This window comes from Acartia tonsa, chromosome 2, assembly GCF_053477335.1.
Source record: "Acartia tonsa isolate MP-2025a chromosome 2, ASM5347733v1, whole genome shotgun sequence".
Lineage (NCBI taxonomy): Eukaryota > Metazoa > Arthropoda > Copepoda > Calanoida > Acartiidae > Acartia > Acartia tonsa.
In genome coordinates, this window is record NC_137261.1 from 28,216,438 (window position 1) to 28,235,351 (window position 18,914).

The following is an 18,914-nucleotide window of genomic DNA, read 5'->3' on the forward strand; positions in this document are numbered from 1 at the left end:
AGGACCAGAAATTTTGATTTTTTCCTCGCAAAATTTTGATTCAAAAAATAAAATTAATTTTTTTTTTGTTTTTTATCTGTTCTATTCATTTTTAGGCCTAATTCTTAAAAAGTCCATATGGAATAATAGATTTGACAAAAGAAAACATGAAAACATGACCTTAAAAGTTGAATTTTAATTTCTTTTGAAATTACCGATTTTTCCCCCGGCGCCAAATTTGGTCATTTTTGAAAAAAATATTAACCCGATTTTAAAGCTCTCAACGGATTTGGAAAAAGCGGGCAATTTCTAGTTCAAAAAGTTTTTCAGATCAGCTCTAGGTCTTACCAATTTTTGTGTAGGTCGATCTTTACACACCTACTAAAAAATTTTTGGAAAAAAAAAAAATTTCGTCCGACTTTGAGACCCAATAAGTACCCTTAATATTCATCTCACAAAAAATTCATTTTATACTTTTTTGTAGGCAATTTAATAAGGAACAAATTTGCTTTTATGTTTTTTTCTGTCATTTGAAAGGAACATGGAGAAAAAGGTCATTTAATGAAGGTAGGTCGAAATTACCGAGAATAGCCCCTTACCGAAACTTCCCCCCCCTTACCCTAGGTTTTTGGGTAAAAAAATGCCAAAAAGGAATTCCTAAATTAAAATTTATTAAAATCACTAAAAAAACATACATTTTTATATAGCAAATAAGCGCACAGCATGCTGTAATAAAATTTCAATTCAAAAGTACGAATTTGAATTATGAAACATTGCTTAAAATCTAACATTCGGCTAGCATAACGGTATACAATACTTTAAAAATAAAAAAAACACAACTAAAACACTAAAAAATAGTTTTAAAACTTAAACTATGTGTTGTGGCAGCCAAGAAGAAGGATAACTTATAAAATCCCAATGCTAAGCTGATTTTTGGCTGAGTACAAAATTCTTACAATACAAAATGGAGAGAAAAGGGGGAGGGTCATATTATCATTGGGGGTGGAGAAAAGAGGATGTCCTACACAATGGGAAGGTAAAAGGTAAGAATGATGACGACAATTGTGCGTGTAGAGGGGGAGGGAGCCATTCAGCTGCCATGCAGCAAGAGAGGGGATAGGTAGATAGACATGTCTGCCCAGTAATCAGCTGATACAACTTTCCGCTCAGGGGTGCCAAGACAAATTATCTACTAAACAAGAATCTAACATATAGTGCCCAAACAAATTATCTAAATATGAAGAAATAACAAAGTATATCATTTATTATAAATATTAATTTTAAAAAAAAAACGGTTACTATCAAATAAACGGAGAAAAAAATAATTATTTGTATAAAAGCAAAAATTGAAAATTAAATTTTACAACATTTCGCCATAAAAATGAAGACCTTAATTTATAATGCAAAGTTTATGTGCAAATTAGAATGATGTCTGTCCGTCTGGATGTCATTTGTCCGTCTGAAGCTTGAGCTCTACTTTTGCGGGGTGATTTATGGCTTATATATTTTCTTGGGGGCTGGGAGAGATACACCTCCAACACACCAAAAATTGAAAAATGTCCCCCTACCAAAAAAATAGACAAAAACAAATATGGGTGGATGAGAGAATCCTCACAAAATCTTTGGGCAATGCCCAATTGAATTGGTTGCGAAAGCAAAAGCATCAAAAAATTATACAAGTTTTGTGATTTTTGCCCTTGAAATTATAATTTAAATATTTATTTACATATAATTAAATTATTCATTTTGAATTAGTGAAGCTGCTTTATATAATACAGCGGCTACGCCCCAATTTCAGCGCAGATTAAAATGGCGTCAATTCTACTTAGGTTAGGTTCGCTTAGATTAGGGTAACACTAATAACCAACCTAGCCTTACCTAAAGGGTGTTAAAAAAATGCCGATCGCTTCACTCTTTTCAATATAAACCCTAAAGTTTTGGTCAAAAACTAACAAAAAATGACCCAATTCATGTCCAAGCAATGACAATGAGAAAACACTATTGAATTTTGATTTCTACTCACCTCTCCTGAGCAAGCTACAGCTCGATTCCTAGCCCTTGTACAGAATTTTTCCTTACATATGGAGAGTGCATATTTTATTACAAACAGTTTTTTTAAAAGAATTAATTGTCTAAAGTAATTGAAATCTTGTAGATAGACCCCATAATGTTCAGAGTTTTTGATGGGGCATACAAAGACCTTTCTATAGACGCCTTATTCAAATTTCTAACTCAATCCTTGCCAATTTGGCATCAATAAGACAGACCCATCAAACATTGAGACATGACAGCTCTGTCTTTAAACAAGGATGACAACATCCATAAAAGCGAAGCACTGAAACGGTAGGATAAACGGACATTAACACTTGTCTAGTGTCTGAACTGAATAATCAGAATATAAAAGTATCGAAAGAGTCGAATCCAAATTGTAACTAAATTTGTTGAAAAACTGCTTGATACAGAATAATGTTTTGGACATACTTACATTTTTAGGACTTGATTATAGAGTTGCTTTGCTTATACTATTGTTCTTTGTTGTCCCAGGAATCAATATACCAAAAATCAGATAAAACGGATAATTAGATCACATAAAAATTTGTTGTTAAAAAGTAGAAAAATCAACATGTTTAAAATGGACATACGGACATTCTGGTAATGATTATAGAGTTGCTACGCTTTTGAAATCGTAACTAACTACTACAGGAATCATCATGCAAAGTTTGAAATCGATGGGACAATTATAACATGCCTACATTGTTAAAAATAATTTTTTTATTTAGTATCAATTGATACTCTGGAGAGTATTGGACCCGTAAGTACCCTACAACTATATCTATAATACAAAGTAGAACGATGTCTGTCTGTCCGTCTGTCCGTCTGACCGTCTGTCTGTCTGTCCCTTAAGATCTCGGTAACCACTAAACCGATCGGATTCTACTCTTCAGGGTATCTACCTATTGGTCCTGTGGGGGTTTTAAGCTATTTTCTCGGGGGGTGGGACACCCCCAACCCCCCCAAAAAACCAAAAAATCCCCCCCTTTTTTTTTTTTTTTTTTTTTTTAAAGGAGATTTCCATGGTCCTTTACGATTTTCACAATAATTTTTTTTTATCACCTCTTGGGGCAAAGCCCCTAGAGGCTAGGGGCGAAGCCGCTAGTAATTAATATATAACACTATGTAATACTATATAACACAATAATTATTACTATACAGAACCCATACATTTTTTTAGTATCGATTGATACGCTCTAGGGTACTATAGAATACGCTGTAGAAAAGTTTATAAAAATAGTAATATTTTATACGTTGTAGGGTATCGAAAATACGCTGTAGAAATGTTTCTTGATTTAGTACTATTTCATTCGCTGTAGCGTATCAGACAATACACAAGAGAATGGTTTATTAACATAGTAACTATTCATACGTTCTAGGGTACGAATCTGTACTGTAAAGAATAATTGAAACAGACACCATTCGTGCACACCTCTCATGGAAGTGTTTCAATGCTTGGTCGTTTTAGACAAAGATGAAATGTTACTATTTATGCTCAAATTTATAGTTTTGTTTTTTGTAATTATGACTGACCATAGTTTTTATTTTTAAGGATAATGTTTAGTCCTAAACATCTTTAAAGTAATTTTTTTACTAAATTTACATTTAAATTAATGTTTTACTTTTATGGCTCTGCTTGGTATGTTTGTTGATATAACAAAATGTATATGTACATATAATAACAATATATTATAAACTGATCTTTCATTCAAAGTAAAACAGTTTCATACTGTACAGCGTATCAAAAATTATGATAGAGGATATCAAAAATTGCAAAGGAGAGTATTAAAAACTTACTTCTACCATATTGAATTTTATTCCCAAGAGCGTATTGGATAATACTCTACAGACAAATACATTATTAAGTACTACATGTTACTTCACAGAACATTACCTAATACTTAATACAGCATTGAAAACTTCCTTGTATCGTAATGAGGTTTTTTTCCTAGTACGTACGGATTGATACTATACATTAATGTGAAGAATATAGAGTATCATCTGATGCTAAAAAAAAAAATTATTTTTAACAGTGTATATTAACGAATAAAAGCTATCTATCTCGGACGGACGTACGGACCAACCCTAATTATAGAAAAGCTTTGCTTTAAAAAAAAAGAATAAACCGTCTTAAGTACTTAAAATCTTGTAGATAGACCCCATAATGTTTAGAATTATTCATGGGGCATGTAAAGATCTTTCTATAGACACCTTCACCAGGTTTCTAACACAATTTTAGCCATTTTGGCATCAAAAAGAAAGATCTGTCAAACATCACTAGAGATACCTTTAATGTTTCAATGTTTGATTGGTCTGTCTTTTTTATGCCAAATTGGCTAGAATTGAGTTAGAAACCTGGTTAAGGTGTCTATAGAAAGGTCTTTATATGCCCTATCAAAAACTTTGAACATTATGGGGTCTATCTACACGATTTGTAGTATTTAAGACGATTTGTTGATTTTTAATCTCCATGTAAGGAAAAATTCTCCACAGGGGCTAGGACTCGAGCTGTAGTGCTAAGGAAAGGTAAGTAGAAATCAAAATCAATAATGTTTTCTAATTGTCATTGCTTGGACATGATTTGGGTCATTTTTTGTTAGTTTTTGACCAAAACTGTAGGGTTTATATTGAAAAGAGTGAAGCGATCGGTTTTTTTAACACCCTTTAACCTAACATAATCATGCAATCACATAATCACGCAACCTCTTCAAGAGTATACGAGATAGGATTGGATAGATAGATTGGACAGCTGCTCTAAAAATGAACCACTATAACGTTAGTACGTCCAGGATATAAAATAATTGCTTCTGTGGACGTTGTCATCCTTGTTTACATTAATCTTATAATCAATACTAGCGGCTACGCCCCATATGCCTCATAGGGCACTTATGGTGGGGGTTTTTGGAAAATCGACCACTCATTTGTTACATCCTCAAAAGTTTGTTATCTTCTTAACACATTATTTTAAATTTAATTCTTTTTCAAAGTAAAAAAATTTGGGGTTATTTTTTTCTAGGGGCGATAACTCTTGTGAGAGTGAAGATATCCTCCCCCAAAATAGTTATAAACCTTCCCAGGACCTGTAACAAGCTTCACTGTAAAGGAGAACCATATCAGTTCAGCGGTTAGATCCTTAGATCCGAAAGGAGAACCATATTAGTTTAGCGGTTAGATCCTTAGATCCGACCTTACTATATATCATATATCATAAAAAACGTATAATACGAATAGATTTTAAAAAGAAAATATTACCAAAAACAGTTATAACATTTTTAAAATGCTAAAATTATTAATAATATTTATTCTAATAATACCTAGAGAATATTTACATTTCTATATATATGTTTTAAATACATACATTATAATACATCACAAAGTTTAATTTTAACATTCATATGTAGTGTCTCCAACTTTCATAATAAAATATTCAGCTTTAATATTAAAAAAAAACTCGGATCTAGTGCTGATTACGGTTCAATGTTCCTGGTAACGATTATCTCCAAAAGTCTGTAAACTTTAAAGGCTTCTGACGGCCAAACGGTGGAACATTTAGATTATGCTCGCACAAAAATTTAACTGACAAACGGTGGCCTTCAAATAATCTGGAATAGTCATTAATCAATAATGCACAGTTATCGCGCAGTCAGTTCACATAAATGCGCAAAATGACTTATTTTTACGCGTTTTTTCTTCAGTTAAGCTTTCCCTGTACATCATTGGAGTCCTTCTTATGCCGCAATTAAAACGGTGTGCGGGCATGATTGTACTTTCTTCCGTTTGGCAGCTAGCAGTTTTTAAAATTTTACCGTGAACTGCACTTGTTCCAAAAACCCAAAAATCAAATATTGACGTAACTTAACAAGAAGGGTGGGGAAAAATAGGCAGGATCTACTGTCATTATTTGACACAGTTTATTAAATAAAGAACTTTTACATTTTAATATGCAAAGATAAATATTGGAACAAAAACATATTTAAAGAAACTTTTAGTTAAAACAAAGTTCAAATTATAAGTTGTTATTTTTAACTTCAAATATAAATTCTTTTTGTCCTACACATTTATGAATAAAATACATTTCAATTATAAATAATTTTAATAGTATTCAAGTAAAAAAAAAGAAAATAAAATATTTTTAAAAGCGAAGCTTTTCTATAATTAGGGTCGGTCCGTCCGTACGTCCGTACGTAAGTAACGGATAGCTTTTTTCGTTAATTTAGACATGTTAGAATTGTCCTATCGATTTCAAATTTTGCATGGTGATTCCATTAGTAGTTAAGTACGATTTAAAAAGCGTAGCAACTCTATAATCATTACCAAAATGTCCGTACGTCCATTTTTAACATATTGATTTTTTTACTTTTTTATATAGCTTTTTTCGTTAATTAAGGCATGTTAGAATTGTCCTATCGATTTCAAATTTTGCATGGTGATTCCTGTAATAGTTAGGTACGAGTTAGAAAGCGTAGCAACTCTATAATCATTAGCAGAATGTCCGTACGTCCATTTTAAACATGTTGATTTTTTTACATTTTTAACAACAAATTTGTATGTGACCTAATTATCCGATTGGTCTGATTTTTGGTATACTGATTCCTGGGACAACAAAGTACAATTTTATAAGCGAAGCAACTCTATAATCAAGTCCTAAAAATGTAAGTATGTCCATAAACATTATCCTGTATCAAGCAGTTTTTCAACAAATTTACTTACAATTTTGCTTTGACTCTTATACATTCGCATTATGATTATTCAGTTCTGACATTATACAAGTGTTAATATCCGTTTGTCCTAATGTTTCAGAGCTTCGCTTTTATGGATGTTGTCATCCTTGTTTTCTAATGATTGAAAGAAGCAGTTATTAGTGCCTAATAAAAATGACGTCACACAATACTAATGATCAATCATAGGACAGTATATATTGACCACTATTAAAATGTATTCTGGCCTCTCATTGGTCATTTGTATTGTATGACGTCATTTTTATTAGGCACTTCAACTGCTTCTGATTGAAATATAGTTTAATTTATACAAATTATACAACTGTTTCGTCAAATGATAATATTTTCTTGAAAAGGAACTATGATTTTAGTTTTCACTCATTGTAGTAAAAGACAAAGTATAGTTATTTATTGCATGGTATTATAAACAGCTTTCCGCGGATATAAAGATGTACGTACAATCATTAGATTAAAACCAGTTTTGTTAACCCCGAGATGCCAAAGGCAAGGTTTAACAAAACTAGTTTTAATCTTATAATTGTACATTTTATATTAGTAGGAAACTGGATATAATACGATGATATACATAATTTTTCAGTATGGCTGAGAACCGATATTTATCTAACGGATATTATTATTTTAAAACTTTGGGGACTAGTGTAAGAAACTCATTGTAGTTTCTTCAATAGCGTTGATAGCTTCCTCCTTTGCAATATTAGAATACTTGACATCAATTGGCTCCGTGTCCTCGAACAGTGATGGCGACTCTGTAAGAATCATAAAGGAGCCAATCACGGCGGCTGCACCGAATATCCAGAGAAACAGACGGTCCAAAACCATTGCCACGATGCCCCAGTCTTGATCCTCCTGCAAGTAATAATTGGGATCGAGTGCAGATCACGGTGAAATGTTTCTAGTAACGATTATCTCGAAAAATCTATGAACGGTGGAACCTATTGTTATGCCTTCTTTAGCTGCTTAAAACGGTGTTCGAGCATGATATGTACGTTCGTTCAGCCGTTTGGCAGCTGGCAGCCTTTAAAATCAATAGATTCTTTGAGATAATGTTACCAGAAACAATTTACCGTGAACTGCACTAGATCCAATAATTGTATAGTTGCTGCTATTTGAAAATTTATCAAATACTAAGGCGCTGTATTGGAAGGGGTAGAGAAGGCAATTAAAAAAGCTAAAACTGTCCTAAGACTTGAATCTAAATATCACAGTACAGTATACATCGAGTTAAACCTTTTACAGACAACAATTTCATCAATAAGAAGCGTAATAATACAATAAGTCAGGGAGGAGGGAACATGAGATTATAAATCATAATGGTAACCAAAGTTTTTATTCATCCTCATCTGTTGGCTTAAAATTTCATTGGATTGTACAGACCTATGATTCTAATTTAGAATATAATTTTGTTTACAGTTTCAAAACAATTTATCGGCTATTGTCTTTTCCCTGGAAATCCCTGAAATTTTGAAAGTTTTAAAAAAAATCAATAAAAGAGTCATTTTAAGTGCAATGCTTCGACAAAATAAAATTACATTTACCATAGTTTTTAAGTAGCTCCTGCTTTACTTAAGAACTTTTGGGATAGTAGGAGTAACCTCCCCCAAAATAGATATAAAAATTGCCAAGTCTTATGAGAAGCTACTCTGTACAGGAGAACCATATAGGTTCAGCTTTTAGCGAGATCCATTTGGCACAAACAAACAAGCAGACAGACAGAAAGACAGACATCCTGTTACTTTTTAAAGGATTACTCACCGCATCAAATTCATCCTGTCTCTGTATGTGTGTTTTGATAAATAAAATATTGTGAATAGTTTTCTCAACCAGGAAGGGTAACTTTCTGTGTTGCACAGCCTAGAATATAAAAATACTGTGGTCAAGTGCAGTTCACCGCAAAATGTTCCTGGTAACGATTATCTACCAAAATCTATGAATTTTTAAGGCTGCTTGCTGCCAAACGACACTTCATGTCCGAACACCATTTTTAGCCACATAAGAAGCCTATAAATAATCTGGAATAGCAAAGAAATGCACATTGAAAGCTTCACTGAAGAAAAAACTGAAAAAATACGTCTTTTTCGCGCATTTATGTGCAATGCGAGAAAAATGTGCATTTATAATCAATGAATATTCCAGATTATTTGTAGGCCTTTTGTGTCGGAAAAAATTCTGTGCGAGCAAAATTTATACGTTCCACCGTTTGGCCGTTAGCAGCCTTTAAAGTTCATAGAATTTTTAAAGATATTAGTTACCAGGAACATTTTACCGTGAACTGTACTTCACCAAAATATTTATTTTCTAATATGTATTTTAATCTAGATTTTTGCAATATGCATCATAACTCTAAATTTGAAAGTTGTTTTTTCCCTAAAGTCAATTTTTTTTGTTTTTGTTTTTCAAAGTATTTATAGGAACAGTTTATTACTTCTTAATATAATTTGGTAGCTTTTGTATACTTTAGGTGAGATTCGGGTCTAAATAAGTCTATCAGCTATTGTACCCTCATTACTTGCACACAAAAAAAAACATGTTTTTACCTGAGTAGTACCATTAATTAGCTTCTGGAAGCCCGAGAAAATGGAGTCAAGATGATTTCTTAGTTCTCCATTCAATTTATCTGGTGCGGGTAAGCCACCTCCATTCACACCCCCAGCTAAAAAAAAGAAAGGATATTTTAAAAATATAACTCTTCAAGTCAGGGAAGGAGGGGACATTGGGTTGTTTATTACACAAGTCCCCAAAGTTATATAATAACGCTTTCATATTCGTTAGCTCAATTACTTCGGGGACTTTTATTTAATTGGTTGGTATATTTAGTTGAATGTCCAAACCTTTCAACCACTAATTGTAATCTATAAAATGTGTAATTTTGTGTAAAATCATTGGGGATTTAATTTACATAAAATTATCGGCCATTGTCTTATCCCTTTAGATCTGTGTGATTGAGTAGGAGGATCACACTATGTAAGCTCTACTAGAGCAGGATCTTTCTTGAGGATAAGAGGATCCTATTATAACTATTTTTATACCTGTAAGAGAGTCTCTGTGTGATTGAGTAGGAGGATCACACTCTGAGAGCTCTGCTAGAGCAGGATATTTCTTGAGGACAAGAGGATCATATTATAACTATATCTTTATACCTGTGAGAGAATCTCTGTGTGATTGAGTAGGAGGATCACACTCTGAGAGCTCTGCTAGAGCAGGATCTGACTGGCGGAGATATTTGCTTCTACGTACTCCGTTTCCAGATTTTACCACCTAAAAAATTATAATTATAATCTCTTTTTATTTTTCTCTCAAATAATTTTAATGATGCTGATAAATTCTTATGGTGTTTTTTCATTTGTCCCTTCTATAAAAGGTGGTGTTGTACTAACCTGAATGTCACTTTTGACTGAAAAATAGGCGGAATGAAATGTCGTCTTCGGGTCAGTATCGTGTTTTATATACTTCAACAGAATTTTGTACCTGTTTTGGCACTCTCATCATCAATAGTCCCGGCATCTTCTGTATGAGTATAGTTCTCACCCAACTTGGCATACGATGTGTACTTGGTTTCCTAAATATTTGAATAATAAAGTAACAGGATGTTTGTTTGACTGTACCAAAGGATCTCGCTAACCGCTGAACCAATCGTGTCCTCTTTAAAGGGTAGCTTCTTATTGGTAATGGGAAGGTTTAAAACTATTTGGGGGAGAAATCACAAAAAATTTAAATATTATATTAAATATACTTGAACGCAATATAGACAAATTATTTCTTAAATTAAATATTTTTTAAAAAATATCTAAAGTGCCCCTAGAGGCCTCTATGGGCGTAGCCGCTAGTACCAATATTAGGTATAGCAATAATTCTATATTTCTCGCAATACAATGTGTAGGTACTTGGTTTCATAGATATTTATATATTTTGTACTTATCCAAATTATTGAAATTCATTTTCGTCTTATAGCTAAAGGTTTCTTGCTACATGGGGGAGGTAGTTGTCAGTAATATACATCTATACAATATACATTTATTATCAATCTCAGATTCATACCTACGTTCTATTTATATATTTCAACAGCCAAAAAAAATCACGGAACCTTTCATTCCGTAATAACACAAATTTATTATTTGTCATCTATTGCGGGTTATTCTTTGCTGATTGATGTTGAAATGGGGTATTCCTGTCCAGTGAATAAATGATGACCTATCGGTCCATCATTTATTCCCCTCGGGTAAGAAATATTCATTCCTAAACAAAAAACTGGACAGGAATATCATTCTCATTTAAACAAAAACTCATTTTTATGCTAGTAAAATGTGGTTTAATTTTGGTTTTTAAATTTCATTTATTTCCATGGTATAATTTTTCTTTCTTCTAGTAATTAATAAAAATTATAAAATCTTCCAAAAAAAATTAAAAATCTTCTAAAATCATACCAGGGATATAAATGAGATACCAGGGAAATAAATGAATATTTACATCCACTATTTAAGGGGTTGTTTATATGGGAATGAAAATACAAATGTAAACCATACTTCAAGTAAGGCAACACTATACAAATACAAACAAATTTTAATTAACAGTCCGTTGTCCTATCTTTGTAGCCCAGGAAGGAAATAATGCGGCAAATTCTAGGATTATACAAATATTGGCTGTTCCTTCACACTTACATAAATATTATATCTATAAACTAGCGATTACGCCCCCTAGAGGCCTCTAGGGGCACTTGAAGAGGGGGTGGGGACTGGATTCAACAACCCAATTTTGTATTTTAAATTTTTTATTTTATCATTTTTTTGGGGGGTTCTTATAATGGTAGTTTTAGAAATATATGATATGGTAATTTCAAAGATTAAAAGAGTTATCTATCCTTATATTATCAAAATAAGAAGCTATGCTGATTTGGATATTAAAATGCGATACTAATAACTTTAAACTTGTCTATTTGATAATTTAAATAATAGGGTCATTTTTTCGCGCATTTTTCGTAAAGTTGTGTGTTAGCGTTTTGTAAAATGCGCTTTTAACCCTTACAGATCGGGCCCCAATTCCCACCTTAATAGATCGGGGGGGGGGGGGGGGGGGGGGCTCAAAGAGCCCCCTCCCTCTATCTCGGCTCCTAAAGACGTAAAATTTTTTTCTGGTGGTTCATGTGTATTTTTAGAGAAAATTACTTTTTCTAGTCATAGCAGTCAGACCGCTCCTTAGCCGCTTTTTAGCGGCCAGCCGCTAAATTTTAAAACAGCTGTAGAGCGGCCAATTTTGCAGCTAGGATGACCAAATTTTAGGACGAACTTTTATTTTTCATAACAAAAAAATTACTTTTTCTGATCATCGCCGAAAAACGGCAAATAACGGAAACCGCCATTTTCGGCGGTTACGGCGGTAAAACGGCGGTTGGCGGCGCAAATTAATATTTTTATCTGTTTATTATTGCTCAAGGATTTACCAAAAAAAATTATAGGTCTCTAGCTGTGATAGAAGCCACGATATTCATGATTTATATCTGTAGTAAAAGCCGGACAAAAATCGGTCATAAAGTCGGTCAGGGAGCGGTCAAACGGTCATAACATCACTTTTCTCAGAAGGTCATTGATATCTAAGTATTAATCAAAAAATTTTTAGGTTTCTACATATACACAAAAGTCATAATGTAGAAATTAAGATTTATTTAGAATTTTTTCTAATTTTTTTTGCTACCCAACCGACTTTGACCGGGCACCACGACCGACACAGACCAGATATCCTAATAAAATCAACGACGTATAATTACTAAACTTGAAAAGTCATGAAGTTACAGCTCTCCATCTTACCTACAAAAAAAATGAGATTGAAAAAACTAGAGGGGGGGGCTCTTTGAGCCCCCCCCCCCCCGATCTGTAAGGGTTAAAGTCAAATGTAGGTATATATATGAAATGTTCATAATTAAGAACAGTTTGACTTAATAAGCGCATTTGACTAAACGCTAAAACACAACTTTAAGGTAAAAATGACACTCTTCTTGTATATTTGCTTACTTATGTAAACACCAAAAATATGTGTATAAACCTAAATTCCAGTATAATTTCTAAACCGATAAATATCCAGTGGATTAGAACCGGTTTCAGCCATACTGAAAAATTATATATAGCATCTCGGCATTTCGAAGCAAACAAATTGGTTTTAACATATTTTTTTATCCGCGGAAAACTGTTTATAATACAATGCGATAAATAACTATTATTTTGCTAATTTATGCGAATACCAAAAATATGTGTATAAACCTTAATTCTCGATATTGGTAAAATAATGGATATAGAATATACATGGATACGGGGTAAAATTATCGTCAATTTAACTTATTATTTCCCATGTCATTTATTGGTCGGGCCGTTCATCCAGTAGAAGGGGATAGGGTAAAGGGAGGGGAGATCGTTATTTAAGCCCGCTACGAGTTTTACTTTACTAGAGAACATGAAAATCTGGTGTTAGATCCAAGTAATAATAAATCCATTTTTGTAATATTTAGAGCTATAAATAAAATAAGCAAATATAGTTTTTTAATGTATCTAAAAATAACCATCTACTTCTTTGACAATCACCATCTATAATACAAAGTAGCTTGATGTCTGTCCGTCTGTCTGTCTGTCCTTCCGTCCCTTTAAGATCTCGGAAACCAATTAACCGATCGGATTCTACTCTTCCCCCCCCCCCCTCAAAAAAAAAAAATAATTCCTGGTGTCATAATTTATGGGCAGCACCAATTTTTTTTTAAAAATTACCTCATGGGGCAAAGCCCCCAGAGGCTAGGGGCGAAGCCGCTAGTAATGGATATAGTATTACTTAGATCATACACCAGACTTTCATATTTTTCTGAAACTTGCAGTGGGCTAAAATAACGATTTTGTTAATAGGTATTTATCGCATCGTATTATAAACAGCTTTCCGCGGACATGAAAATATACAATTATAAGATTAGAACCAGTTTTGTTAGCCCCAAGATTCCGAAGGCACAGGCTAACAAAACTGGATTTAATATTATGATTGTACATTTTTATATCCGTAAAAAAACTTAATATAATACGTACGATACATGATTTTTCAGTAGGGCCTAAAGGGTGTGCAAAAAAAATGCGGACATTTTAAAAATTTGATTGCGCGGCTTGTGTTAATAGTAGAAAAACGTTATACATATTATTAGAACCGCTATGAAGTCTATTTTTTGGAAATATAAAAACGATTCCTGTGCTACGTATAGTTTAGAAGCGATGTGGTAAAATGTCCTAACTGCCTTAAAACTTGACTTGCGAGTAAATCATTAAAGATTAAAGTATATAAAAAAATATGTACCTTTTTAAAATTTAGATTGCTTGGCTTGTGTTAATAGTAGAACAACGTTATGCATACCGTTAGAACCACTGTGAAGTCTATTTTTGGAAATGTAAAAACGATTCCTGTGGTACGTATAGTTTAGAAGCTATGTGGTAAAATGGTAAACTGACTTAAAACTTGACTTGCGCGTAAATCATTAAAGATAAAAAAAGGGTGTGCGGACATTTTTAAAATGCAAACTGCTCGGCTTGTGTGAATAGTAGAAAAATGCCATGTATATCGTTAGAATCGTCATAAGCTCTATTTTTTGGAAATATAAGTACGACTTTTGTACTATTTTTAGTTTAGGAGCTGTATTGATAAATGTGAGAAAAGTGGAGAATTTTTTTTTGGATGTTCAAGTCAGTTTGGACATTCTACCACAGAGCTCATTATTTATACGTAGCACATGAATGGTTCTTATATTTCCATAAAATAGAGTATATAGCAATTCCATAGGTATGCAAAACATTTTTCTACCATTAACACAAGCCGAACAATTAAAATTTTAAAAATGTACGTATTTTTATTTGCATACCCTTTAATTTAATCTTTAATGATTTACTCGCAAGTCAAGTTTTAAGCCAGTTGGGACATTGTACCACATCACTCCTAAACTATACGTAGCACAGGAATCGTTTTTATATTTCCAAAAAATAGACTTCATAGCGGTTAATTCTAATGATATGCATAACGGTTTTCTACTATTATCACAAGCCGCGCAATCTAAATTTTAAAAAATGTCCGCATTTTTTTGCACACCCTTTAGTACCAGTTCTAATCCAGCGGATATTGATCGGCTTTGAAGCCATACTGGAGAGGAGCTTTTATCCTACCTGTAATGTAGATTTAAAACAATGGTGGCCAAACAAACAGAAACAGCCACTAACACCATAGAGAATAACAAATATCTGAAATAAACAGAATATAAACAAACAGAAACAGCCACTAACACCATAGAGAATAACAAATATCTGAAATAAACAGAATATAAACAAACAGAAACAGCCACTAACACCATAGAGAATAACAAATATCTGTAATACAAAGTAGAACGTTGTGAGAAAGCCCAATCTGTCCCGATTTTGTATCACTTTTAAAAGTGCGATTCCAGTTATGTCATATACGTTTCGGGAAAGAAAAAGGGAAGGGGGGAAGAAAATCTCTTCAAAAGAGATGGGAGAAAAGAGATGGATAATCCCTCATTATTATGACGTCAAAAGGCTGATTTTTTTAGACACTTTGTCTAGCTACTGTATCCGCCGTCTGTGTTTGTATGATTAGAATATAAAGATAAACACTAAGTCATATTTTCGAAGATCTTTATAGTGCCTATAAAAAGTGACGTCATAAATTACAAACTGCTACCGAATGCAGAATTTTATAAATATTACCTTCCAAGCAGAGGAAGTGTGAGAGAAGTGGCCGGAATAACCTCAATAACCAGAGTAAAGTACAGGGTCTGGGACACAAGGATGGCTATAGCCAAAGCTGTCTTCTCTCCAGACTAAAATAATTCAAAATTTCAAAAAATAGCCTGAAGACGTAGGTATCTGAGAGAGAGAGAGAGGGGACAATGGGCTGTTTATTACACTAGTCCCCAAAGATTTATTCGTTCGCTTAACATTGGGGATTTGGTTGGTTAGATGATTAAGTTAAGTGTTCAAACGTTTTAACCAGTTATTTTAATCTATATAAGGGGTAATTTTGTGTATCATGATTTGAAATAAATTTTTCGACCATTGTCTTATCTCTTTATATCCCTGCGATTATATATTATATTTTCTCTTGGGAGGGCGGTGGTACCCTCACCCAAAATAGTTATAAACCTTCTCAGACCCTATGAGAAGGTTTACCCTGTAAAAGGGAACCATATCGGTTCAGTGGTTAGCGAGATCCTTCGATACACACACACAGATCCTGTTACTTTATTATAAGGATTTAGCGTTCTTGTTCTTAAATGCATTTTTCAATCTCATTCAATTTAAGATTATGAAATTTTTGCATTGTGTGAAGACCTTATTTTCTCATTATTATAATGCATCGATTTAATAGATTAAAATTAATCAAACAAATAAGATATTAGATTAAAACAATAGAGTGGGAAGGGGTTAAATGACTGTATGTTCCTATTCCAAAGACCCTTTGAAAATCAACCAAAAAAGGAGGGAATATTAATACAACAAAGTCGCTACAAAAGAGAAAAAAGCAATTCGCTAGCAGACGAAAAAGGTCCCTAAAAGGGGAAACTACGTAGTTGTCTGGTTATACATCTATATTTATAGATTTATTTATACGATATGATTGAAATACTAACAATTTTATAGAATCTTTATATAATAATTATATAAAAGTAACAGTCGGTTCTGCAGTTCGCGAGATCCTTCGGTACAAACTAACCTACATACATCCTGTTACTTTATTATAAGGATACATAAACTAAGTATAATCCTAACTGTGCTGGAAGATAGAAAACCAGAATTGACAGGTAGAAAAAATCTTTTTATCTATCTATCTATACCTGAGCTGGAAGATAGAAAACCAGGATTGACAGGTAGAAAATACCCACACAAGGAATAATCAGGTTCACTATGTAAAACAGAGGCTTCCGGCGAATCTTCAGATAGAAGAAAATATCTGAAAAAAATAAACATTTTTTGGATGATTAAGATTTTTGTGCAGGATATATGTATGAAAATATGAACAACATGTACGTAACTTTACAAAGTGTCTGAAAAATCAGCCATGTGTCGTCATAAAAATGAGTGAGAAGAAGTGGGAATGAAAACCCCTAAAACATCTACTCTTACTACTCTAACTAATATCTAGTATCTGACTAATACAACATTCATCAATATAAAGGATTCTAAGATTGATAGCTTATACATTCAGTCTATTTATTTTGTCTACTTATATCTTATCTGAGGTAAATTTATTTTGTTTTTCCTTTTAAAAGATCCAAAACGGCTCCTACTGATTTGAAACAGACAAGGACAATAACATTCAATAGTAGCGAAGATATTTTAAATCATAAACAAAATATACGACCAACCATTAAGGGTTTAAAGCTCTATTTTTTTAGCAACCTTTGAAGGTTCTTTTTAAATTACTACACTTATAGGAGACCCATATCTGTAGAGCAGTTATGAAGATCCTTCGCTACAGACAAAAAAAGCCTACTACTTTATTTAATAGGATATGGCTTTTTATGACGTCACACATGGCACTTTCCAGCGCTTCAAATAAAATCATACCTGGATAAGGTTCTGGGCAACAAGCATAAACCTAAAACAGGAATGTTCAATAAAGCTTAATTTTCTGTCATTTCCAGAATAAAAAAAAATTGAGGGACCTTGAGAGGCCTTCCATCGTAATAATGAGTCTAGTTTGATTAACTAACTAAATTTTGTTCTAAATTCAAATGAGTTACACTTGCAAAGTTTTAATACATAATACTAATACTAGTACATAATTAGCATTTTTAAAGTACAATTTATAATAGACTGGTTTAGGATTTGATTTGTTTTTAATTAAATATTTTATTAAATATTTTTATATTCATCTAAAGGGATTAAACAATAAACGAAAAATTTATGTCCATCCCCAATTGTCTCAACCATAACACTTTGGTTGAGCTTGGACTTCCGAATTAGCGGGAAGTTCACGAGATCAGTTGGCGAACATACAAAACCCCCAATACCAGGAACCATCAAGATTCAACAGCAGGTTTGAATATAGATTTATTGATGAAATTATTTCAAAAGACCTGAAATTACAAGATCAATTAATAAACAGAATAAAATATTATTCGTTATCTTAAAACTTTGAGCACTAAAAAAAATCTTTTTCTTTTCTTATGGTTAAAGAATCTTTGGAAACTTTGGCTTTAAAGGAAAATTATTTGGTTTAATAAATCATTGTTAAATGCAACATTAAGGCACATAAAAAATTACTAAAACATATATTAATCATAATTAAGTTTCATGTTTAGCTGGCTAAAGCCTTTTTAAAACTACATATAATCGCCTTATACACCATACTTCTTAATCAAATTAACAAATTCTACCTGAAGCTCTTATGGTTTCAAATCCCTGATATACTAGGGTAGTTCACACTCAATGAGACCAATGATAGGCCCAATTTTGTTCTCCGCAATCTTCACACTCTCACATCTCATTCAAAAGTAAAGAACGTGCGCTTCAAAATAAACAAACACTCTATGCCGCGCCACATTATGAAAGGAAAGCCCTAAAAGACGACATTTGCGCTTTGTTTTTGGTTTAATGATAAGGAATTTAATTTCGAACTTGATAAACACAAAGCTTCCTCGAAAAGAGGTTAAGACACACCCCCCGTTTGAAAGTCAAATTAACTTCCTTAACGAGATTCAAGGTTTTTTTTTCGCGCTGAGCACTAGCAACATTTCTCACTAAACTCAACTCACCATAATCACATGAGAATGGCCACATCCCGAAAACGTGACAATTTTGCTCCTAACTAAATGAAACCCCGTGAAATGCATACACAATATTATACTCCTCACTAGGACTCATAATACCTCACATTTAGGATAGAAGGATGGGGATTGGTTTGTACCATACAACATTCCATGCACATGACAATCACAAGATCACATACACAATCCTAAAATGGATAATCCTATTAATCATGATGTTGTAATATAACAACTATACTAAATAATCATTTCATAATCAATAGGTAATAAATCATTATTAATAAATCAATAAGTACCTACGAAATCAGGTTGAAATGTAAATGTAAACAATAATGGTAAAAATAAAACGAAAT

The 18,914-nt window shown here is 32.8% G+C and overlaps 1 protein-coding gene across 1 annotated transcript in view; it reads right to left on the reverse strand.

Moving 5' to 3' along the window:
* Window positions 1-5,312: 5,312 nt before the first annotated feature.
* Window positions 5,313-18,914, reverse strand: part of LOC145308745 (acetylcholine receptor subunit alpha-L1-like) — a 30,951-nt gene continuing 17,349 nt past the window's right edge. Inside the window, exons 7-15 of the mRNA XM_080150291.1 lie at window positions 17,360-17,390; window positions 16,627-16,742; window positions 15,500-15,612; window positions 14,942-15,016; window positions 10,236-10,326; window positions 9,908-10,025; window positions 9,305-9,420; window positions 8,523-8,621; window positions 5,313-7,616 (exon numbers count right to left, since the gene is read on the reverse strand). Of these exons, the coding sequence (XP_080006417.1) occupies window positions 7,404-7,616; window positions 8,523-8,621; window positions 9,305-9,420; window positions 9,908-10,025; window positions 10,236-10,326; window positions 14,942-15,016; window positions 15,500-15,612; window positions 16,627-16,742; window positions 17,360-17,390 (972 nt within the window). The 3' untranslated portion in view covers window positions 5,313-7,403. The remainder of the gene's footprint in view (window positions 7,617-8,522; window positions 8,622-9,304; window positions 9,421-9,907; window positions 10,026-10,235; window positions 10,327-14,941; window positions 15,017-15,499; window positions 15,613-16,626; window positions 16,743-17,359; window positions 17,391-18,914) is intronic.